General features: G+C 41.6%; 1 protein-coding gene across 7 annotated transcripts in view; it reads right to left on the minus strand.

Moving 5' to 3' along the window:
- Positions 1-25,326, minus strand: part of LOC111871655 (tripartite motif-containing protein 45) — a 73,851-nt gene that overhangs the window by 39,462 nt on the left and 9,063 nt on the right. Inside the window, exons 1-2 of one of the 7 annotated variants that reach the window (XR_002844077.2) lie at positions 10,991-11,035; positions 6,828-7,249 (exon numbers count right to left, since the gene is read on the minus strand). The exons of 2 other annotated variants lie outside the window; for them this stretch is intronic. Coding sequence is in view for 4 of the 5 variants with exons in the window: in XM_023864893.2 (XP_023720661.1) it covers positions 6,828-6,958 (131 nt within the window). In the remaining variant the exon portion in view is untranslated. Of the gene's footprint in view, positions 1-6,827; positions 7,250-10,990; positions 11,047-25,326 lie in introns of those variants that run through there. 4 more of the 7 variants (XM_023864893.2, XM_033754327.1, XM_033754328.1 and 1 more) reach the window with 4 other exon arrangements.

Genomic DNA, 25,326 nt, shown 5'->3' on the forward strand with positions numbered 1-25,326 from the left:
GTCGTTTTGACATAAAATTGATCATAAACATTCATCTAGAATAGCACACTCCATCAAATGGCTACAAGCGATACACATGTGAAAGCAAAGATGCAGATGGGAAAGGAACATAAAACAGGAATTGATGAATGTGCATTTAAAGTGTTCGCACAGTGACAAGCCTACCTTATGCTTAAATAAAATTTGGAATAAATATCTATGTAGTAGGGCTTACATAACATATTGTCGCATATCTGCTAGGGAACGTGACAAGAAGTTTTGTGTGTTCCCGGATTTGAACGAATATTTATTGGACGGTCACTTTTAAACTCGCAAGTGCAATTATTCACAACTTCACTATTACACGTACACTTACTTGCATCGCTGGTCTTGGTGAAGTCTTCTCTGTGTAATCTCTTCACTATAATCTTTTCGTATCACTTTGTATCTCGGCTCGTTGTAATCTCTTCGTATTACTTTGTATCTCGGCTCGTTGCAATCTCTTCGATCACTTTGTATCTCGGCTCGTTGTAAGCTCTTCTTATCACTTTGTATCTCGGCTCCTTATAATCTTGTCTCAATTCCGACCTGGGCTTCCCTTATACCCTACTGTCGGATGGGCTACACTAGTTATGTGGCATATTCTCTCGTTGTTACGAGTTTTCCTAGCCGTTGTCAGGCAATTGCCTCTAACAATTCGTTGCTTAGGTTTGCTAGCGTTCGGATTCCAAGCCGTTGCAGCGGGAACGCTGATCTCCTCAACCATTCCGGCTTTCTGGAGGCACGCCACAATATTTACTTAAACAAGCTCTGTATCATTTGATTAACTAATTTTCAATTGATGAGTATGTAACTAACCAGGCAAATCTGGTAGATGAACCCAAACTTTCAACAGAGGTAGTATCAGAGCCCGCAACTGTGTACGACCTTGAACTAATTCCACCTGCCTGCCATCCCCATAAAATATTTCTTTAATATTTCGTTCATTCAGTCATCTACAGCCCTTTGTTGGGCTCTGGCATCTTCTTCAGTTTCGTAATATTCTTTTACACAGACAGTAGGACTCCTTGGATGAGTGATCAGCCCCTCGCAATGCCGCTACCTACACACAGGACAATATAACAGAATAAACACACACACAGACATCCATGTCTTGAATGGGATTCGAACTCACAATCTCAGCGTTCGAGCGAGCGAAGATAGTTCATGCCTTAGACTGCACGGCCACTGTGATCAGTCATTTCCTTAATATTCACCTTAATATTATTCTCCCACATAATTTTCGGTCTTTCAAGCCATCTTTTTGCAAGAGGTTTACCCACCGTCTGCTTACACACACAGTTCTCTTTTAGGAGCGTCCTCTCTGGCGGGAGGATCTGTCTTTTTTCAAAAGTCTTTGCCGTAGTCTCTGTTCACTATGCATTTTATTATATTGTTCACATGTGTCATACAAAATTGATTATATATTGTATACACAAAGTGTGCATGATCACCGTCGGTCTAGGCTTTGTACAGCAAGTTATGTCTTGCCTGGTTCAGCTTCAGCTTTGACGGCAAATTAAAACACTCGAACGACCGTAAGACTGACCGCAGCCAAGTTTGAAGTTCTTATATTTTCTGCGTCGGGCTTTGTCTGATCCTCTGCTGCCAACATTCTCATTCTCATGAGTATTTACACCCTGTTTGTTGCCAGCATCATTTTATGGCACAACCGTACGCATATGGTCGCTTGAAAGCCACGTGCAACTTGCGAACCGTTGTGAGCCTTGGGAAACTATACGTAGTGAAGAGAACCTTATTTTGCAGGCGTTATGATTAAAAAAAAAAAGAACGGGGTTCTGCCTCAGATTTCCTTGTGGGGCATGCATAACTCATTGCTGACCTAATTAGTGTTTTGGTTTAATATTAACGCCAAATCGCTTGTCTTTGAATACGGAACAGACTCTTAATAACTATTCTTAGTTTCTACTCCTCAGAACCCAAAGTCCCACGTTTATAACTCTCAAGCCCCGATCTCGGTTAAACAACATCCGCAACCATGACCACAGAGACGCACAGAGCCAGAGTGATCCGGAACAAAAATACAGAGTTCCTCGCCTGTCTGGAAGCGAACAATATCTCTGTGGAATTAATAAACGAAACTCAGTTGCATCCATCTACAAATTATAATTGCCCAAACAACTGCACATACAGATCTGACAGAGAGGACACGACATGTTGGGGAGTACAGCCATCTTAAGTAAGAAGGATAGTAACATTCTGAAATCTTTCTTCCAAAATTAATATGTTTGGAGGGCAAGACTATCTAACTGCGTATTACTCCCCAAAATTTTGTGTGCATTTCTTGCTGCTCAACATGAGCTGCATACCCAGAATTTCGTAAATTTCTTAATTTGTCTATGTTAACAATACTAGGAGATCTGTATAAAACAGGGAACTTCTTAAAAGCATTGCCATATGTGAATGATTTTCCCCAAATGCAAGTAGTGTGTGCTTTGGTTGTGCCATAGTTCAGGTGGTTAAACCCTGGCTTCTCGCCGCAGAGCCTTGCTTTCAATTCTGGGCGACTTCACGTGAGATTCGTGGTGGAAGACTTGGCACTGCAGCGGTATTTTCTCCGAGCTTCTTCGGTTTTCCCTTCCTAGCCATTATTCCACCATGTTCCGTATTTATCGATCATTGTCCCCCCCCCCACGGGCGTGCGATAGCTCTAACCGGGGAAGGCTTGGCTGGTTCAGGAATAAGAAAGGCAAGTTTCAAGTTATAATATACACGTAATACGTGTATTTTGTAGGTATCTATGCATTTATTCAGCATGTTTTAAATTACGTTCTTTCCTTAAGACAACAAAGTAAACTAATGAGACCATCATGCTGTCTGCGTGTGTGTGTGTGTGTGTGTGTGTGTGTGTGCGCGCGGCTGAGCGCCCCATTTCAACGTTTAAACCAGATGACCGAATTTTACATTTGGAATGAAGGTTAGGGAACTCTACCTACTCGTATCCTACTTTACAAATTAATCGTAATTATGCTGTGAGAGTTCATGAGTGTGCACCCACTGATTGCAGGTAGTAGGGGCCTGCTAATTCTAGCCTCTCTGTCGTCAGCTTCAGTAATTTTCATGCAAAATGATAATGTAGAAGAGTTTGTTGAAATCTGTATTTTGTATCTTCTCAGTACTGGATGTTATTGGATTGCGAGCACGAGAAGCGGAACCCATAGTAATTCCACATAATCAATAATACCAATACGCAGGACAAAATGACCACTGAGGTAAGAGAGACTCTCAGGCCACTACACGTAGGGTCCTGAAATATTGTACAGTAATAGGTCTTGGAAATGTATGCAAACTTTTTAAAATTTTCTTTTTCTTTTCTGGATTACGGAGCAACAAATTGTAAGCTGCATGAAATCTATCAATTTTCGGCTTGACGGTGATATCTAATGAATCATTAGAGCTAGGCTTACGAAATTTCGCACGGATATAGTGCATAAACATACCTGAAACAATTCTGTATATATACTGTTCATCAATCAACAAACTTGTGAATGGTATCAGATTTTGAGGTTATATCCAGCGAACTTAAAGTAGACTACATTCTGCACTTTAGTAATGTTTTAAATAAAGATAATGATCATAAACGTGATACTGGTGATAACAATAGTTATAATAATCCGAAATACCTTTACATCTACAAGCAATTAACAATTTACTTGACTGGGATTCGATCTTATGGCCATCGATGCATCAGTCTTATAAGCTAACTTGTGAATTATAAATATTACAAATATAGTGTGACATGTTGCGCAAAGGAGAACCCCCCCCCACCAGCAGTGACGCGGCGGGTGAGTCAGCGCTCCCCTCCCCCTCCTCCGCACGGTAACGTAACCGTGACGCAACAGGATTGTTACGGTAGTAACAGCGGTTACTACCGCTAGCGTTACTAGCAACACAGCGCCAGGCAACAAGGGTGCCTATTACGTGGCCGTTTTCCGTATTGTCCGGTCAAGGCTACATAAGGAGCAGCGAAGGCTATTCACAGTCAGTTGTACTGAGTCAGACGGTTAGTCCTGGAGCTACCTTCGAGTCTGTCCTCGAGCTACCTCCGAGTTAGTTCCGAGTTAGCCAGCAACTAGTCAGTTGTATTGTGGCATTTGGAGTGTACTAATTGTGATACTGCAGATAGCAGTAATCGTAAATCTGTAATTTGGGTGATTGTAAGTGCGAATGTGAAATAAAATTCGCTATATTAAATACGACGTGAAGTTATCTGTCGCGTTATACGCCCGATACGCGACAATACGTTGCCTAAGTAAGACACCAAAATCGCATGAACTGAGCAAATGAAAGACCGCGGCATGAAGACAGGTGTCATGACTTCTATCTGAAATTCCATGTTACATGAAGCGAACGCCCAAAAATATTTTAAGGTCGATAATTAAAGTAGGTTTTGAAGCGAATCACATTAATAATCCACAAGAAAATTCATATGCAACAGAAATACAGAATATCAAGATTCATAATAAGTTTTTAATAAATTGTAATAAACATGTGTTACAGTCCATAAACATGTGTCACAGAACACGTAGAATACTGACATTTCTGTTAAGTAAAGCGTCTCGTAAAGCGACACAAACGAAACGGAAGAGAAAATATCTCCAGAAAATTCTGTTCACATTGAGTCTGACTGATAAAAATTCGTGTGAAAGTTTTCGCGCTGTTGTATGAATGACTGTATAAGGGTGGCCCTTCCCGGCCCTTGCACCGCGACCTACGGTGATCTACTGTTTTCGCGCTGTTACTTATGAACAGATGTTTATGTGTAGCCTGAACATAACGAAACAACATGAAGACACACTCCGAAATATATTTCTCTAATGCGTGCTACATTCTTCATTCTCAGTAGAGTTGATGAGACACTAAACACGAATCCTTTCGGTTACGAGTTCTGTACATCGCTACCTGACAAACATCACATGAAATTTGAGCGACATGTGCGAGTAAGACTCAATCTGCTTTGTCATTGCTTTGCACTACCGTCATCACTTTGAAGCGTATAATGGCAGTTCATTTATTTCATAACTCCACCCCTTCACAAAGCATACATACACAAGTGCACAATTCAGCTCTGAGGGAAACATAATATTAACAGAGTTTATGAAAAATATTTAGGGCAGGGTATGTAGCACGAATGGGGGAGAGGAAGAACGCCTATTGGATATTGGTGGGAAAGCCGGAAGGATAGGGACCACTGGGAAGACCAAGGCGTAGGTGGGTGGACAATATTAAAATGGATCTTAGACAGACAGGATGGGATGGTATGGATTGGATTGATCTGGTTCAGGATAGAGACCAGTGGATAATGAATCTCCGGGTTCCATTAATGTAAAATTGTTAAGTAGCTGCAGAATTGGCGGCGCCTCAAAAAGGGCTCAGCTCCATGAGTAAGTAAGTAAAGAAGGCCGCGCCATAGCTCAAGCGGTTAGTCGCTTCCCACCGCGGCGTCCCGGGTTCGATCCCGGGTCTGGTCAAGTGGGATTTGTGGTGGACAAAGTGGCGCTGGGGCAGGTTTTCTCCGAGTACTTCGGTTTCTCCTGCCAGTCTTCATTCCACCAACTGCTCCACAATCACCCTCACCTATCATCTGGGGCTGGTACAATAGGCCAGAAGTGGCAGCAGTACAAGGGACTTAGTCCCACCCCACTAGCAATAAGAAAAAAAAGTAACTAAAACATACAGTTAAATCCCAAGACTAACAACTGAAAGCGTGTCGACAGATTGGCAGTTAGTGGTAGAAGTGGGCCCAATTAAGAGCCTAATTGACTACAAAAAAAAAACTGTATAGTTGATGAGCAGACAGACTGACTCACTAACAGACTAGCAGATTTACAGACTGAGGTGCTGACTGGATGGCTGATGTACGAACCGATTTTCTAACAGACTGACAAATTGACAGGCTAAAGAAATTACTAACTCTGCTAAACGGTACTCCTCGGACAGTTGACGGATATTCGACAGAGAAAACTGATCTATAGCAAAAATGTTGATTTCCGGAGAGATGCAGATACTCCTGTTCAGGCCACGCGGTATCAAAGTGAAAAATGTGTGTCTGCTGGATATATGTGTGTGGGGCCTAAAAGTAAGGGGCTTATGCGTAAATTGAAGGACCAAGTTCGGTTCACGATTCATTGCCGCAGTTGCTTATTACTCTCATGTCAGTAACATAACAAATCCTTTATTCTTTTCGAAAATATGTACCACTTCTGCCGATATGAAACAGTTATATTAATTTAGTGCGAAATGTTGTACCTCCTCTTGCTTCAGGGGTCAATAATTCGGAAACTCGCCGCCTTTTATAGAACTGAGGATCATTACTGAGCTAAAACGAGCTTTCCACTGGCCTGAATCCTGAGCCAGGGAGATGCAGTACACAATTTCGCCCCTAATTCCGTAAGATCAATCTTCATAGCACCTCCCACTTACGAATTTCAGTTGTTACAAAGAATCCGAGGCTCATCATACCCTCTCCCTCCCGGCCCCCCCCCCCCCCCCACCACGCCCCACACTACGCATCAACGTGTTCTGACATTTTCTCTCGNCCGAGACTCCTTATTAACAATGAACTTTGTTGTTTATCACTCCTGCTTTGTATTCGGTAGGTCGCTGGTTCAGATCCCGGGTAAAGGACTCAGTATCCTGACAAATGGTGGAACTGTTTGCTTGAAATATATCGTAACCGCGTGTTAGCCATGCATAATTATTCCTCCTTCTAGCTTAACTTATGCAGCTGGAAAAAAACGTTAAATAAGCATGGAAACGACAAAACTATAGTGTTCAACAATTCGTACCTCCCATTACGACGCTGCTGTGAAGTGGTGGGGGCCGGATCCGAGGGCAGTTTCTTGGGAGTCCTCACGACTTCAGCCTGACGTCGACGAGAGAAGCTGCCGAAGATGTACGTCACATGATCAACCTCCATTTTCGAACACGGTCCCAGCTACACTGCTTACCCGACGGCTGAGGAGCGACTGAGACAGGCACCGTCAAGCTGAGGACTGAACGGTTACTCCGTAGATCCAGTCGGAAGTACGCAGATTCAGTTCCCATGATGCTTCACGTTTTGGAGAATAAGCCTATCTCACCGAACACGTGTGTAAGGTGTCGACGATGTTGAGCTTCTCGGGTATAGGGTTTGCAAATTTTATCCCCGCCTGGATTTGGTTGTAGTCTATGTCAATGATTTTCTGCTTTTTCGTTTACAGACTGGAGCCTTGTGAAAGACGAAAACTCTCATTAAAAATTTATACTGTCGGTCTTATAAATTAAACAAAAGAAGCCTCTATAGAGACCGATGGGTATAAAATATTCACAGCCACGGCAAACGTGGATTCGAATTCAATACGAGACAAGATCTGCTTTTATTTTATGTTCTCGTTTGTAGGTAGATGCCTTTCGATGGACAACTCTCATTCATGAAGTTTACTAAGTGTCTGAGGATTAGTTGTTTCGTAATTCACTTTGAATTTGAGCAGGCCAGAGGTCCGTGGAAGCTCAGGGAGGAAGAAACTGCTATACATTTACCGTACACGACAGATGAGGCCAGACTACGAAAGGCGAGAAGATTCTAACCAAAATCTATATAGTGTGTAACTGAAGCAAAATGGGCAAGGAACAGAAGGAATTGTATAGAGAAACCACGTTTCATCACGACAGGCATTCCCCTTCATACAAGTCCTTTTTTTTCTATCTTCCAATCAAAAAGTCTGCATGAGTGCGGATGGTTAATTGGTTATTCAACGGCGATCTACTGTGCGGCAGATACAAGTATATCAGCCTTGAACCCAGTTGGTGGTTTGTTGGGCAATGCCAAAAATGGGACAAGGACTCAAGTCCCACTAATAATAACTTCCTAATATAATTTTTTTTCCTTGGCACCTGTGGGCCTAGGCCTACCTCCATGAACTTCACCGTTCGCTTCGGTTTTTCTAGATCTTACACATTCGGTAGGACTCCTTGGGCGGGTGATCAGCTCGCCTCAAGGCCTTTACCTGTACACAAACACAGAAAAACGCACACACACAAACTAAACATCCATGCCCTGAGTGGGATTCGAACTCATGATCCCAGTTTTCAAGCGAGCGAAGACAGGACATGCCTTAGACCGCTCGGCTACGGTGACCGGCAATATAAAATATTACATGGAAAGAATATTTTGAACAATTATTAAATCAAAATCAGAATATTGAAGACAACGAGGACAATTAAGAAGAAAATACAGATGAAAGAGAAGGGGAAGAGGAAGAGATAATAGTGCCCCCAACATAGGAAGAAGTGGAAGAAGCATTAAAGGAACAAAACTAAATAAAGCACCAGGAGGAGACAACATACCAGCAGAATTATTGAAGGCAGGAGGACAAGAATGAATAATAGCACTCCACAGAATTATAAATAAAGTGTGGGAAGAAGAAAAGATACCAGAAATATGTCCCATATTTAAAAAGGGGATAAATTAACATGTAGTAACTATAGAGGTATATCATTACTACCGACAGCATATAAAATGTTAACAAGGATACTAAAAAAGATACTGGACCCATATATAGAGAAAATAATAGGAGAATATCAATCAGGATTTCGACCCAATAGGTCAACAATAGACAATTTATTCGCCCTGAGACAAATAACGGAGAAATGCTGGGAATTTAATACAGATATAACCTATGCTTCATAGATTTTAAACAAGCATATGATACAATAACAAGGAAGAAATTAAGGATGATTATGTCCATTTTTGGTATTCCAACAAAACTAAGTGGAATAATTAATTTAACCATGAGAGAAAAAATCAATCAAGTTAAATTCCAGAACCAGTTAACGGACTGCTTTGAGACAAATCAAGGATTAAAACAGGGAGATAGTTTGGCACCGTCACTATTTAATTTGGCATTGGAATATATAGCGAGGAAATGTAATGTAGACACAAGGAACACAACAGCGTATAAACAAACGCAAATAAGGGCGTATGCGGATGATATTATTATAGTACAGAGAACACTAGGAGCAATGAAGGAGACATATAAAGAAATAAAAACCATAGCAAGAACAACCGGTTTAGAGGTGAATGTAAATAAAACTAAAATGCTGATGCAATCTAGAAGGAATCCAAGGCAAACTGCAGAAATTAACGTGGAAGGGGACGGGATAGAAATAGTTGAAGACTTCATATATTTAGGATCGAAATTCCACAAAGATGGAGAGGAAATTCGTGAAATAACAAGAAGAATAAAACTAGCGAATAGTGTATATTTCTCATTACTATCAGTTTTTAGATCAAAGGATATACACCGAGCGATTGAAACAAAAATAAGACCGGTGCTTTATTATGGATGTGAGGGTTGGACGCTAAACAAGAAAGAAGAATCAGTCATCAGTTCATTCCAGAGGAAAATCCTAAGACGAATTTATGGACCAATAAAATAGAATGGGATATGGAGAAAAAGATATAATAAAGAGTTATACAAATTATATAAGGAGCCAGAGATCTCAGTGACGATAAAGCTTAAAAGATTGCAATGGGCTGGGCATGTACAGAGAATGGATAAGGAGCGTATCTCAAAGAAAATATTATACAGTACAGTAGGTGGTAGGAGACGCTCTGGGAAACCAAGAAATAGATGGAGTGATGCAGTGGAAGAAGATGCGAAGAAGTGAATGGGTGTAAGGAACTGGAAGAGAGCAGCACAGGGCAGAGAGGAATGAGGGGCTTGGTAAGGGAGGCCAAGGCCCGACATCGGGCTGTTGCGCCATAGAAGAAGAATATAAAATATAACGATGCTAATAACATTAATGTTTTCCGTACTATAACATAGATCACAGTGATACGTTTATTTTAATGTAACGACGTTTTCTCAAGTTCATCAGTTATACAGCGCCGAATTTCATTATAATTATGAATATGAATTGGAAGAGAACGATCGTGGCATATTTAATTTTACTATTCCATCAGTCGCAAAGAGCAACTGAAGAAACTTGAGTTCGTGATGACCGATTTTCGACATGAGGTCCCGGAAACCATACAACACATATTCACCAGAGCTTGATGGAGGGTAGCAGACTGACCCAGAAGCAGGGGGTGGGTATGCATCGCGTGGAGACTGATTCATATGAGGGGTCGCCAGCAGGAATGAAGGAGAAACATATGTTGGGCTCCCTTCTGTGCACGTCATTCATCAGAACTTGCAGCCCTTCCCCCAACTCCCCCCCCCCCTGAAAGTTAAACAGCGGCACATGGTGAAGAATCGAGATAATTTTGGGATGTCATTTACAGCACGAGAAGGAAAGGAATTAAACGGAGAGTGGCAGCCGTCTTTGGTTCATAAGGGGGAAGATAGAAACAGAACCCAGAGATTGGTTTACTTGACTGCATAGACTCGCGGCTTTGTTGTCATTTCAAGGAAACTGAGCAACAGAACCTTCATACGGGCATAATGACCACTCGAACACTGTGGTCACGAATTCGGATTTTTTGTGATGAATTTTCGTGTACACGCGTAGCTGGCGCTTTACAATGAACCGATCCCCCATTCAATGAGACCTACCAAATGTTAAAATGGGTTTCAGCTTCTCAACGTGATGGTTTTCTGGGATATAACGCCATGTAGAGCGTTGAAAGTCAACCGACGTTTCGGAAGAAAATGTCCCCATCTTCAGGGTCGAACAAGTCAAGTAAACTTTCAAATGCAACAATATTTTTAATAATAAAATATACCTTTTATATGTTTCGGCCAATGACGGCCATCATAGGAAGGCGACCAACACAACAAAACACGTAGCACAGAACACACACACACACACGAGACCAACAAAATACAGACCCCCTACTGTGAATAAACACGACCACCACTGGACTTCACAGCAAGATTCCACTTAATAGAAAAAAAAAATATTACTTTTGGAAACATGTTTTAAAATACTAGTTTCAAACTTACAAGACAACCCATATATGTACTACCTGTGAAGCATTTCTTTTGAAGTGTTGCTCGCCTTCAGGCGATGGACATCGTTAACTGAAACACGTAAAGCCTCTATTTTATTATAAAACGCACTGTTGCATTTGATGGAATTTAATCCTAATTTTACTTATAAACTACAGGATGAAACGCAGAGCAATGTCGAATATAAAATGAGTCAAGCAAGGAACTAGTATGAAGTAGGAAACAAATAAAACTAACTGCTTGTTTCATGCTGATTTCTTGCTTCACTTATTAACTGACCCTGAAGATAAGGACGGCGTAGTCCTTTCAAAAGACGGTTTACTTTCAACGGGCTAAATGCGTTACATTCCAGGAGACAGAATTCTTCTCCGGCGTCTAAGAGATTCGTACTTCCAGAATTAATCCTCAATCGAACAGACTAGAGAACCCAATTCGTAAAAGAAGAAGGAGAATAAACGTGTTCCTAGCCCCCCCTTAGATATCATTATTGTAATTACGTTCAGTAATGGACGTGATTGGACTAGCAAATATATACTCAATACTAGATCAAATTCCTTGTATAACTACTATCTCTAATTTCTTATTATTACATTATTGAGTTAATTTCAAGGAGACAATGATCATCATTAGCGTTTAAAAGCCTAAATGGCCAATCAGAAAAATTCCATAGTACAGAGTCCTTCTTGAGAAGCTGACAGTCGCCAGGAATTACCAGAAGTTTGATTAAGGCCTATCGTGTCCATATGAGCCCACCACTGGACCGTACAAGGTGGAAAATGCGTAGTTAAACCGCTTCATTTTAGAAGAGCAATCTCTTCTGGAATGTGGCACAGTGTAGTGTGGTAGAAGTTCACGGACGTTTCGGAGGATTACATTGCCTCCCTCTTCAGAGTCGGCGAAACGTCGTTAAGTTTCTACCAGATTACATGGGGGTTACATACTAGAAAACAATGCACTTCATAATCTTCGCCGTGACAACCTCAAATCCAACATTCCTTTTTCTACGGCTTGATATTACATCGTTTGAAATTTGGAAGGTATGAAACCACTTGAGACACTATGTTAGGTGGGCGGATAATATTAAAATATGTCTTACAAATAAAGTGTGGACTGCACTCATTCTTACCCAGAATATGGTCGAGTGGTGGGTATTTGTGAACATGCTGAAATGGTCTTTGGAATTCCATAAAAGATGGGACTTTTTTGAACTAGCTGAGTGTCTCTCAGCTTCTCGAGAAATCTTTTCTACGGAGGCCGATTGTCCGTTTGAACATTAACAATAATGTATAATAAATGCAAAAATCTATAATTGAATGAACTAGTCTTAAATGTAATAATTTACCTACGATTTTAAAATTACCTTACATTTTACTGCATATGGGATTTCATGTTCATAGCCTATAGCCCCCACCATGTCACTTCTTTTAGAACATAGTTAATGTGACTAAATATTTTATGTCAAGCAAAAATATTTCTCTTGGGAACTTATAATTAACCGGTCACGGTAGTCGAGCGGTCTAAGGCATGCACTGTCTTCGCTCGCTCGGAAGCCGGGATCTTGGGTTCGAATCCTATTCAGGGCATGGATGTTTGTGTGCGTTTTTCTGTGTTTGTCTACAGGTAGAGGCCTTGCGACGAGCTGATCACTCGCCCAAGGAGTCCTACCGTATGTGTAAGATCTAGAAAAACCGAAGTGAACGGAGTTCATGGAGGTAGGCCTAGGCCCACTGGGGCTGTAGTGCCAGGAAAAAAACAACTTATAATTAAGATTATCTTCCCAGCATAGAAATTCGTATTTTGTAAATATGCTCTTTTCGTATGAAAAGTAGTATATATTGTAAAATTCAACAGAACCTCTCTGAATGTGACAGATGCTAGTATAACGTGATCACCGACTGCCCTTGTTACAGGGAAGTACATACACGTATAGTAAGCCTAATAACCTGTGGTTTAGTGTCGGATCACTGAGATACTTTCAGGCTTGTTGTAGCAGAAAGTCTGAGATTTTCCTGTGGTATGTAAGTGTACAGATTACACTGGCCACGAGTATAAATATAACATTGCGTCTGCAGTCCAGTGCTGGTTCTCAAACACTCACATCATCCACTCTTAACCATTATCTCTACGAGAATATACTTACTCTACACACCGCCATCACTTCGACCCCTACTTCCGGTCCACGCCATATTATTCTTAACAGCTCCATCTGGTTACACAACACAAGCCGCAAGGTCAATTCATAACCTACAGCATGGAATTGTAGGTGGCTTGGAATAGTGAAGGGAGTGCACCCGGAAAAGAAAATATAATATTACAGTATGGAAGGCCTAAATTATGCAACAACGCCTAGCTAGTAACTTTATAGAATGGTCTTCCAATATGGAAACTACATGAGTACTTACATAAAGCAAGACGGGCGCGATCTATCAATACACATCTCATCTAAAAACGAAGTTGGTTCCGACCTATTTTCTTCTTTTACGTATTTTACAGCCTTTTACATTACAGTGTGGACTTATAATACGTTTGTGTTTTTCATCTGGTGATGACCGTTATGCTGTCGAAGCATGTAGTGTGTGAGTAGGAGTGGAAAAAGTGTTTTTAACGTGAGTTTCTGCGACGGCTAAACCAGAACCTTCAATTACGGACACAAACGATACTAAATCATATGAAAAATTTCTCGTAACAAATGAACACCAATTCTACTTTCAGTCACGCATAAATAGCGAACCGCAGAGTGGTATCTCGAGTTACGTGTTTACGAAGCAGTGCAAGACGTTAAGAAGAGCTGCTGCTGGACTGACAAATGAGGGTGTATCCTGCCTTAATCGATGTCTGCTCGCTGCTGTCTGTGCTGCAGAAGTTCACACAACTGCTTCCTTCTGCCTTGTGCTAACATATGTTTCCTCCAGTCCTTACACATTGTTGCTGTTCAGGTTGTTGAGAGACGAAGCATATGCCAACACTCTTACGTCTGTCACAAGATATCAAGAATTTTAGTTTGTAATTAAACATAAGCAGGCATTTTATTCATATTGTTATTTTTATACAGTCCCCCCCCCCACAAGGAAATGACCACATTTCCGAAATCACTGAACTTAAAAATATAAATAATCAAGACTTCTTTCTTCCAGACGTACTACAATATAACTCTACAATTAGCTCCCCGGAATTGGTTTTGCCTCATGGGAGGTTAATCTGCTGGAGACTATCTTAAATCGAATTATCGTTGTTTAAAATATAACATTATCTTCCTGGGGGGGTAAAGGGCGGCAGGCGAGTAAGGCTGACAACCTTACCGCCGTCTGTGAGCCGATTGTCTAAAGAAAATATGGGAGCCTCGATGTCTCACGACCCCATGTGTCTTAACGGCATGTTAAAGGAATATCTTTTTTTTTTTTTTACCTTCACTAAGCTGAATAAAATCCATGCCCTCAGAAGGAACAGAACATGCAACACAGCGCATAAGAAAAGGGTCAACTGCCACAATGAACATTTCGCTTGGAACCTGAAATAGGTTAGACACCTGGTTCAGGGAGGGAGATAGCTGATTTACTGACTTTTTTCGGAGTTTATTTTGTTTTCTCCTAAGTTTGCCTTGCATCCTGGTCATTCTCTTCTCTGTTAAAGGTAACAGTTATTTCAAGTGTGAAGGATTTGCCTTGGTTTAGGAGAACGTAGGCCTATATAAACATACAAATTAAGAAAAGTTTAAAGAAACTGGACCGTACACTATTCGAAAAGGACACTGAGAATTTTCAGACTTTCTTCCAATGGTGTAAGTACGATATGCATGTTACTTGAATAACTTACGTGTATACGCATGTATGGGCTTAAGTTCGATTCATTTGCATTAGACATTCAAGACTTTCAACTTAATAAAGAATAGGAATCAAAACAAAAACATAAGAAATAGTAATTGACTTAAAGAACAGTCATGATAGTGTCACGTGTATGAGTGACTATAGACGGGGTTTTGATTGATAATTGGATTTATTGAACCCCTAAGAAACGCAACTACAAGTAACTACAGCGGTTTCGCTAAGTCACACATTATGCAGTTGACTACAGCACGCAATAAGTCTTCTCAGATTGCTGTGTCTTCACAAGTCGTTGTCTAGTAATGGCTTCTAACGACAGGCGTTTTTCTTACCCTCGGTTCTGGAACTATCCCCGTTCCTCAGCTGCCAGCTTCTAACAGCAACAGCTCACAAAGACTGAACGACAACATTCTTCTAACTCACTCACCCACCAACTCGCTCCACTCCACTGCATTGTACTCTACTGTACTAACTGACTCGGTCGGTCGAGTGATATAGCCTCGGAGCGGAACACATAGAAAACACCGCTTCCAACAGTACTTCCATTGTTGGGCGCAGGCCACTGCCTAGCAACGACTTCAGTACTGATGCGTATTCACGAAGCTGTTGTCTTGCAATGACTATTGTCTCGTTATTTGTTTCGTGGTCGTTGTCTAGCAACGGGTCCATATGTCACAATAAATTCTCCGTACTATACAGACGAAATAGTTGTGCCCCCATGACTCGGCTGTCAGAGATTCGTTTGTAGGACATACTAAATCTCCAGAATATGAGGTTTGTTTGAAGGTATGATCACTTACAACAGACGCCTACCTAAGCCAACTTATCCACTTTCGTTGGAAAATCAAAGACTTGAAAATTCTAATCAAAAACATTAGGCAATGTGTTTAAAAGGGCAAATTCACAATGGTGTAGGCACATATTCAACATCTTACGTTTCTCACAGAATCCGAGACAGGAAAGGAAACAACACAATCGTCTCTAACTTTTCCATTAACAAAATTCCTGACGCGATAACCCGTGCTCTGTAAGGATAATGCATGTCTGAGACCGATTCTTTTCTTGTGTGTCATTTGTACAAATTGTATCAATGAACGGAAAATTAAGATTCAATTCGGTATTCGATATTCACATTATACGTTTTCGGCCGAACTTAATTTTGGTCTGTTTGGTTTAATATCGGAGCACGCGGTAGCGTAGTTGGTTGAGGCACTATGCTACAAGCTGTAAGGTCGCGGGTTCAAGTCCCGATGAGGTCATTGGATATTTTTCAATTTACCTAATCCTTCCGGCCGCACTATGGCCATGGGGTCGACTCAGCCTCTCACAAAAGTGAGGGGGGTAAAGCGCGGCCGGCGCATAAGGCTGCCAACCTTACCGCTATCTATGAGCCGATTGTCTAGAAAATGTGGGAACCTCAACATCTCAGAATCCTATTGGCCTCCACGGCCTGTTACAGGGATACCTTTACCTTTTGGTTCAATATTAAAAATTAAACAAATAAAGAACGGTATCAGGCTAAAATCTCTAGCAGCTACGAGTACATAGCTTTGGAATATTAGACGATGATGTGGACATTAACACAATTTCAGAAACTAATACAGAGAATATAAAAATTTCAGCCAAAGAGTCTAATTTATTACGAAATGAAGCGTATAATTCTTGGTTTGACGAAGGATGTTCATAAATATCACATCAAAGAAGACAAGATAAACTGTAATGGTTACTGGATCAGAGCCAGACAAATGGAGATAAACTGAACAATGTTAGCAGTGAAGCTAAGCAGACATTTCAGGAAGAAGATGGAAATAATTAAATCTAAAATTAATGACCTTGAGGCAAACTGTAATAACAAAAACATAAGCCTTACATATAGGCCTGAATGAATTTAGGAAGAGTTACCATTTTAGGCGTAGATTGGTAAAGTATGAGAACCGTGATATACTTGTAGATTCATACAACATTTTGAACTGATGGAAGAATTGCTCCTCTGAGTTATTGAATTTACACGAGATTAGTGATGTTAGGCACCACCTAGAAACATAGAGTTGAGCAATTAGTACCTGAGTCTAAACCTTTTGAGGTTGAAACTGTTATTCAAAAGCAGATAAGTTATAAAACGTCAGGTATTAATCTAATACCGACAGATTTCATTCGAGCAGGAAGTGGAATATTACGTTCTGAGATATATAAACTTACAACTTCTATTTGGAATAAGGAAGAATTACTTCAGCAGCAGAAGGTTCAAATTATTGTATTTATTTACAACAAGAGTAATAACACTGATTGTATTAATTATTGAGGAAAGTTACTGTTATCAGTTTCATACAAAATGTTATCCAATATTCTTCTCTCAGAGTTAACTACGTACAAATGTGGATGAAATTATTGGAGATCATCGATATTGATTTCGACATAATAAACAACTATCGATCAGATCTCTTGCAATCGTCAGTTACTGGAAACGCGATTGGAGCACAATGAGCCAGTACACAAGATATGAGTATTTAGAGACTTCATGGAAGCTTATGGGATTCAATTACAAGCAAAGTTTTGTATAGAATTATCACAGTTTGGTATACCCATGATATGACAAATTAAATTGTGTTTAAATGAATGCTATTGTAAAATCCGTATAGATAAACATTTGTCTCATGTTTACTTAAATGGACATTATTATTCAGAATGGTCTGAAATAAGGAGATGTATTACTTCCATTCCTTTATGACGCCAGTAAGGATGTTGGCCTACATGTAAACACAGAGGAACGAAGTATACATTATACATTGTTTCGTCATGAGAATGCAGGACAAAGTTACAATATATGCCTTGAAAAAGTTCAAATATTTAAGATCAAAGCTAACAAATCGAAATAGCTTTCATCACTGCAGCCGATCAATTCTCTTTACCCCTAATTTACAACCACAATTCCTACAGCTGCTCGGTTGGGTACAAAAGGATGTTGTCTGTCTGCAGAAATATACATGTGGGCTCAATGACGCCAAACGAGGCTTGGCTGACGAAGGCAGATGATGGAAATACATACACTCTGCTCTTAATAGTTGAACTGCTATTGTTCATTCCTAACTGCTACCTCACTTTGCACCATTGCATGAGTTCATCTAAATTCAACTAAAAAATCTGCTTACAATTGGAGGGTTAATTACACTTTTTAACGGAAGAATATACACGAATAAAACTTGATCCAGTGGTTTATTTTACAGCGTCCCTGTATGCAATCTGTATTTAGAGACAACTACAGGCGATCAACAAAGAATTTGCGCAGAATCCAGAGACCAGATTGACTATTTGCAAGAACATAATTTTGTTCTAGCGACCCGGTGGCCAGGTGACAGGAAAATATTGTACATTTGTGACGTGAACAACTTTTGAGCATATCTTTCATACAAGAACAAGGTTAATGTCTCAGGCCTAGGTACCTTCGCGGGAGATACGCGGTGATCTGAATCGCCTACACGTCGGCTTGGACAGATTTGTCTTCGTCTTGACAGGAAATATATTTCCTGGCAACAAAAGGCCCCCGTTCGTCCTCTCCATTCGTCACACAACAAAAGAATGGGGTAAATATGCAATGTGGGCCTCACTTCAGCACCAGCCACTAAATGGCCGATTATCTTACATACAAGTCTGAGGTTCAAAGAGACATTATATCTGGGGAACACTTGCTACCACTCAGTTCAGAATCTTTTGACTTGTCTCCTGCTATATGAAAACTTAGGATTAAAAGATACAAAAGTATAATTTGTTTTGTAGTTTCTTATGGGTCTCTCAGAAACGAAGAACACAGGCGAAGACGTTTGAGAACAGGGCACAGAGAAGAATGTCTGGACCTGAGGCTAGAGGACGCTGCATAATGGGGAACATCATTCTCACAGCCAAATATTATTAGAACGATCAGATCAATTAGGGTGAGCTGTCATGGCATAGAGGACGAGCGGGAGAGAAGTGCGCCTTTAGTTTTGGTAGGAAAACCTCAAAGGGACCACTAAGAAAACCTAGAGTTAGACGGAAGAATATATATAAAAATGGATCTTAATGAAATTGGATGCGAGAATGTGGACTGGATTCATCTGGCTCAGGAAATGGACCAGTGGCAGGCTCTTGTGAACACAGTCCCATGAAGTGCTTGAAAATTCTCAAGAGAGGCTCACCTCCGCGGAGTTACATGCTAAGTTATTAGTCCAATGTTACATCTAATTTACATGATCACAAATCGAACTATTAAAAACTGCTTAATATTCACAAGGGAACACTACCGTTAGGTCCCTATATATAGTACACGATTCTTTGCAATATATATCTGTAGTGTGATTAGCTTTGCACAAATATAGTTTTGCTTTAAACGAATATAGAGATCAATGATACACGGAAAGTCGCAAAGACTGGAAGCATATATACTCGTACTTTCAGCTTTCTGGTGTCAGGTACAAAAACGGACTTCCCTTCTCTGCACCAAGCAATCCAAAAAAAAGCAAAAAGAAGACTGTATTTATATCATATGAGATGAATGACTTCCTCCCAAACTGGTGTTCAAGTGACACTTCAGTGTGACAAAAACCAGAGGCCCCTGACACGTAAAAACGCTGTAAAGTGTAAAGAAATGATGCCGATTTAAATCCTGCTTACCCATATGCGGCGTTCATTAATAATGTCTAACACGCAGTGAGGGGAGATGATTGTCTGCTGGCTGCAGTCTGCTTCCTAGGCTTCCAAAACCTAGTGATAATGGCTGATACTGATACACAAGTATTAATGTCCTCTTCATGAAATGAGCCTGCGTCTGATTTGCCTTGCACGTTGCCAAACAGCAAATGCGTAGATACTAGTTATTACTATGTAGGATTTGAGGCTCTCACAGGGGTGGTTATGAAGAGTTCTGTCTTCTGGGATATAGCGTTGTGTAGGGTCTGAGGTTCTCACAGCGGTGGTTATGAAGAGTTCTGTCTTATGGGATATAGCGTTGTGTAGGATCTGAGGTTCTCACAGCGGTGGTTATGAAGAGATATGTCTACTGAGATACAGCGCCGTGTAGGATCTGAGGTTCTCAGAGCGGTGGTTATGAAGAGTTCCGTCTTCTGGGATATAGCGCCGTGTAGGATCTGAGGTTCTCAGAGCGGTGGTTATGAAGAGTTCTGTCTTCTGGGATATAGCGCCGTGTAGACCGTTGAAAATCAAACAGTGTTTTCGAAGATACCTGTCGCCTCCATCTTCGGGGTCGAAGAATAAGCCAAGCAAGGAGCCAGCGTAAAAGCAGGTGGTAAGCAGAGGCGATATGGTCTTCCGAAAAGTCGGCTGACTTTCAACAGATTATGCAGAGTTATATCCAACAAGACAGAACTGTTAACTAGTAATTACTGTTCTAATATTTTTGGTATAGGGAGTTTCGCTAAATATAAAATTGAAAGGCACTATATATATATATAGTTTATGACCTCTGTGGAACTAAAGACGCACAGTGCGGGGAAAGTAACGAAACTAAATTTACTAAACTTCTACAGAACAAAAAATACAGTAAGGACAGGAGATACCCTTGATGTATGACGAAAGTATGCAATAGTTTAATCTTTTTAAATGATAAAGGTATCCCTGTAACTGGCCGTGGAGGCCCATAGGGTTATAAGACATCGAGAATCCCACATTTTATAGACAATCGGCTCACAAATGGCGGTGAGGGTGTCAGCCTTACGGCTGGCAGCCATTTAACCCCAGGAAGTTTTCTGGTCCTTCTTCATGATGATCAGGACGAGGTTGTATTGAGGTAACAGTATATCGCAACGGTACGCAGGTAATACTGGCATAGTTGAGAGCTGTAAATATTTGATACGGACTATGACAATGAAGTGTATCTGAGTAAGTTATTAAACGAGATCAGTGAAATAAGTCACGAAGGTTTTAACAGGATTAAATTGACTGAGATAATGTAAACTGATGGGCTTTCTTCATCATGCATGCATGCACTAATCACATGCATTGTGGTTTGGAAGGAACTAAAGGAAGGGAGAGAAGGCAAGGAAATAAAGAACGAACAGTGGTGCCAGGTGTATCGTGAAATATTTTCAGTCAATCCAGACTGTTTTGTTACACGTATCTACACAATAAATAAGCGCTTACTAATCGACAATAACTATACTACATATGACAAATAGATATGCATGCACTGCAGGATGCGGTTATGGACGGCATTTCACAACAGCATCAAATAATAAAGTTACTTACAGCAGTTTGTTCCTCAACCTAGCTTGCAGCTAGGTTTTTGGGCAAAGTCGCCGACTGAAAATGTTCGTGACAGGTGTCTGAAATAACTTCAAGCGAACTACTGTGGTGTAGATCGACTATTAGCAACTCTGTGGTGACGTCGTATAGCTGTCCGCTTCTAAACCCTTCGTGTGCTTAACATACGACTGCCAAACAGATATCTTTGTGCTTTCAAGGGCAGTGTCCATCAAAATTTCAAAATCAGGAAGCGTGAATGCACCTCAAGTTTCAATTGAGCCCTATAAATTCTGTGGGGGGTTACTGATGGTAGCATGGCGGCAGTCTCACAGAAATATCACTGCGTCTGTGCTACAACTTTAAGTTCGTAACGCGTAATTTTCAGCTTTGTCGATGGCACCAAGCCTAGTAGTTCAACTCGAGTTCGGTTCGGGTCGTACGAGATGTTCTTTTCTGACAGACACGTCACTGTAAGCCGGGGCCTTGTCCACTGATACGGCATTGTAGCTGGCGCAATCCATCACAATCAAAACTATCTAAATACTCATAATCTTTTTTTAATTCGCTTAGTGGGGGGTGGAGCCCAACTGTGTCCACTCGGCACGGCAGCCACTGGTTGACCTATTGTAGTCTTCCCCGTGTGATTATGACGATGGAGAATTTAGTGGAATGAAGATTGGCAGGGGAAACCGAAGTACTCGGAGAAATCCCGCCCCAGCCCCACCTTGTCCACCACAAATCCCACTTGACCAGACCCTGGACCGAACCCGGGCGGCCGTGGTGGGAAGCCAGCGACTAATCGCTTGAGCTATGGCGAGGCCAATCCTCGTAATTAGTTCGCCTCATTTGTTTAAAATGTAAAGGAAAAAGTTCTTAAACCACTGAAGTAAATATCAATGTGACAATAACGGTTTTATGAGTCTTTTTTGGGGCCGTAAAACTAATTTTCATCTTCAAGATAGTCACTTTCACTCGGTCTGATGTAACAGACATTTAATCTTCCAAATTTGCCTGTTGGCGCTTTGACTCCGCTGACATTAGACAAACTTCTTGCTTTACCTAGACGACAATTTTGTTTAACCCATATTTCAGCGGGATTCGTTGCTCCTTCTTGTGGACGTTTAGTGATGGTTATTTTTCGCAGAAATGTGGCTACATGTATGGCGGTTACAACAACGCAGTTCGGCTGTCGATGTTTCTATCACGCAGTTTCCGAAGAGACGTGAAAGCTTCTGTTTGTGCTGGCTCATAAAGAGAAAAATTCGAAGAAGCCGCCATTTATAGTGAAAAGACTGTAACTGGTCGAGTGCGATTATCTTAATAATTATCTAATGGTGATCAGATCACAGAGAATCTTCACAGCTTCATTCAATTTCCCACGATCAACAAAGCAACCGATCGGAAGGAATAATAACTGCTTTCACGGCGGTGACTATGAAGAAAGCAGTCTTCTGGGATTTGGCACCGTGTATATGTGGTGTTAACCGACGTTTCGGAGGAACGTATCGCCTCCATCTTCAGGGTAGAAGAAAAAATATAAGAAATCTGCAAGCGAAGAGACCGTGAGAACCGGTAAAAGCAGACTGTTTGCTTTAACCAGCTCTGTGGTCTAGTGGTCAACGTTTATGGCTACAGATCCAAAGATCCGGGTTCGATTCCCGGTGCTACCAGAATTCTTTCTGAGTAGTACTGGGTCTGGAACGGGGTCCATTCAGCCTCATGATGATAATTGAGGAGCTATTTCAAGAAAATAGTGGTTCCGGTGTAGAAAACCGAAATTAGTGGCCGTGGGGATTCGTTGCCCAAACCACGCGACACCCTCTATCCGCAAAAGTTGGCACTAAACTTCGCTGACAAGCGACGGTCGCTTAGTCGGTATAGTTCGCTTGCGGGCTAAAGGGACGGAGTACTCTACAGATATTATACAGGAAGGATCCTCGTGGTAACGCAGTTTCATTTTGTGTTCTTATAAAGGGTCTGTGTTAAAGCTATCCCTGTAACAGACCGTGAAAGCCAATAGGGTTGTGAGACGTCGAGGCTTCCACATTTTGTCTAGACAGTCGGGTCATAGATGGCAGTAAAGTTGTCAGCTTTACGCGCCGGCCGCCATTTACCCCCCAAGAAGATTCCTGGTACTCATTTCTATTAGAGGCTGAGTCGACCCCAGGGCCATAGTGCGGCTGGAAGGATTAAGTAAATTGAAAAATTCCACCTCATCGGGACTAGAACCTGCGACCTTCCGGCTTATAGCATAGTGCCTCAACCAACTACACTACAGGGGATTTTAAACCTCATACGCAGGCCCTGTCGTAGCGGTCGCTTCGATGTTTCCCCGATGCATTCCGCCACGTGCACTGCCAGGTGGTTCCCACAGCGCTATCAGCAGGGGAGCCGCTTCACTGAGACAGGAATAACTGGGCCATATTACCCTTCCAGTGAGCAAGATAGCTCACCAGGCAGGATAGAGGAAGCTCGTTTGGGGCTCCTAAATTAATAAGCACCGTTAAATGATGTGTGTGGCTTTCAAACATATGGTAGCTGTACTGTGAGTCGGCATAACTCAGTCAGAAAGGTGAATGGATAGGAGATATCTGGTCCATGAAGAAGCCGTGATTTGCCTTCACTCTACTTCCGGGCCTGCTGTGAGGCCCAACTGGTTCATGAGGCTATTTCTGGAAGGGGTCAGCATGAGGCTGACCACACATCTCCACATAGTACCGAGTTCAGGACGAGCGAAACTCAGTCTCCATTCCACCTCGACTTCGTGGAGTGGTACTTCTGCACCAAGGTCAACGTTACTCTCACCTTACAACATTAATGCTTCATTAAAAAAATGGGTATTATGGAATGCGAAATTTCGTTTCTTGCAGTTATTCTTCTTCTAACGGACGTCGAGATACACAGAATAGAAATTCCAACTGTTTTCTCTCAAATAGGACTCTATTAAATTTCTTAAGTAGAGTAAAATGTAAATGGTGAATATATTACTGTAACAGACCGTGGAAGCCCATAGGGTTGTAAGACATTGAGGGTCCCACATTTTCTAGACAATCGGCTCACAGTTGGCGGTGAGGTTGTCAGCCTTACGCGCCGACCGCCCTTTAGCTCAAGAAAAATTCCTAGTAACGATTTATGTTAGAGGCTGATTCGACCCCTAGGACCATAGTGCGGCTGGAAGGATTAGATCAATTGAAAAATTCAATGACCCGATAGGGATTCGAACCTGAGACTTTCCGCCTTGTAGCATAGTGCATGAAACAACTTAATAGCCTACTCGAACTACGTTCACGCTTCATCAGAAATGTACTGTCAGACACTGTAATTCAGACGCTTGTGAGCTGAGAGGAAGGAAGGGAGGGAAGCATACAAACCCCCTGGGTATAGTATCAGAGCAGAACATGCTGGCCACTGGCCTACTTGTTTATTGCTCAGCTTAATTAACCTAAAGCAATTGGTTTGTATCTCTACAGTGCAAAATATCATTTCAGTAGTGAAACTAACACTGAGCACAAGGCCGCGACATAGCTCAAGCGGTTACTAACTGGCTTCCCACCGCGGCGGCCCGGGTTCGATCCCGGGTCTGGTCAAGTAGGATTTGTGGTGGACAAAGTGGCGCTGGGGCAGGTTTTCTCCGAGTACTTCGGTTTCCCCTGCCAATCTGCATTCCACTAATTGCTCCACAATCACCCTCACCTATCATCTTGGGCTGATAAAATAGGCTAGAAGTGGCCGCAGTACAAGGGACTTAGTCCCACACCACTAGCAATAAAAAAGCACTGAACACAGTTTATTGTTATTATTATTTTGATTATACCTGCCTAACTAGAAAACAGCAATGTTACTCTAATTCAAACCCCTCAGCCTTTAGAGGATACACACAGATCATAACTTGTTGAAAGCAAAAACAAAGTACAGAGGATGGAATTTACAAGATTTACAATAATATAATTCTGTTGTGAAGTACGATTTGTGACACTAAAGGATATTTCTCCTCACTATGGCCCTGGGGTCGGCTCAGCCCCAAACAGAAATGAGTACCAGGAATATTCTTGGAATATTGTTGGGGGTAAAGGGCGACCGGGGCCGGTCACGGTAGCCGAGATGCCGCTTGGAAACTGGGGTCGTGGGATTCGAATCCCACTCAGGGCATGGATGTTTAGTTTGTGTGTGTGCGTTTTTCTGCTTGTGTATAGGTAGAGGACTTGCGACAAGCTGATCACCCGCCCAAGGAGTCCTACCGAATGTGTAAGATCTAGAAAAACCGAAGCGCACGGAGAAGCTCCTGGAGGTAGGCCTAG

This window comes from Cryptotermes secundus, unplaced genomic scaffold (genome assembly GCF_002891405.2).
Source record: "Cryptotermes secundus unplaced genomic scaffold, Csec_1.0 scaffold202, whole genome shotgun sequence".
Taxonomy (NCBI): Eukaryota; Metazoa; Arthropoda; class Insecta; order Blattodea; family Kalotermitidae; genus Cryptotermes; species Cryptotermes secundus.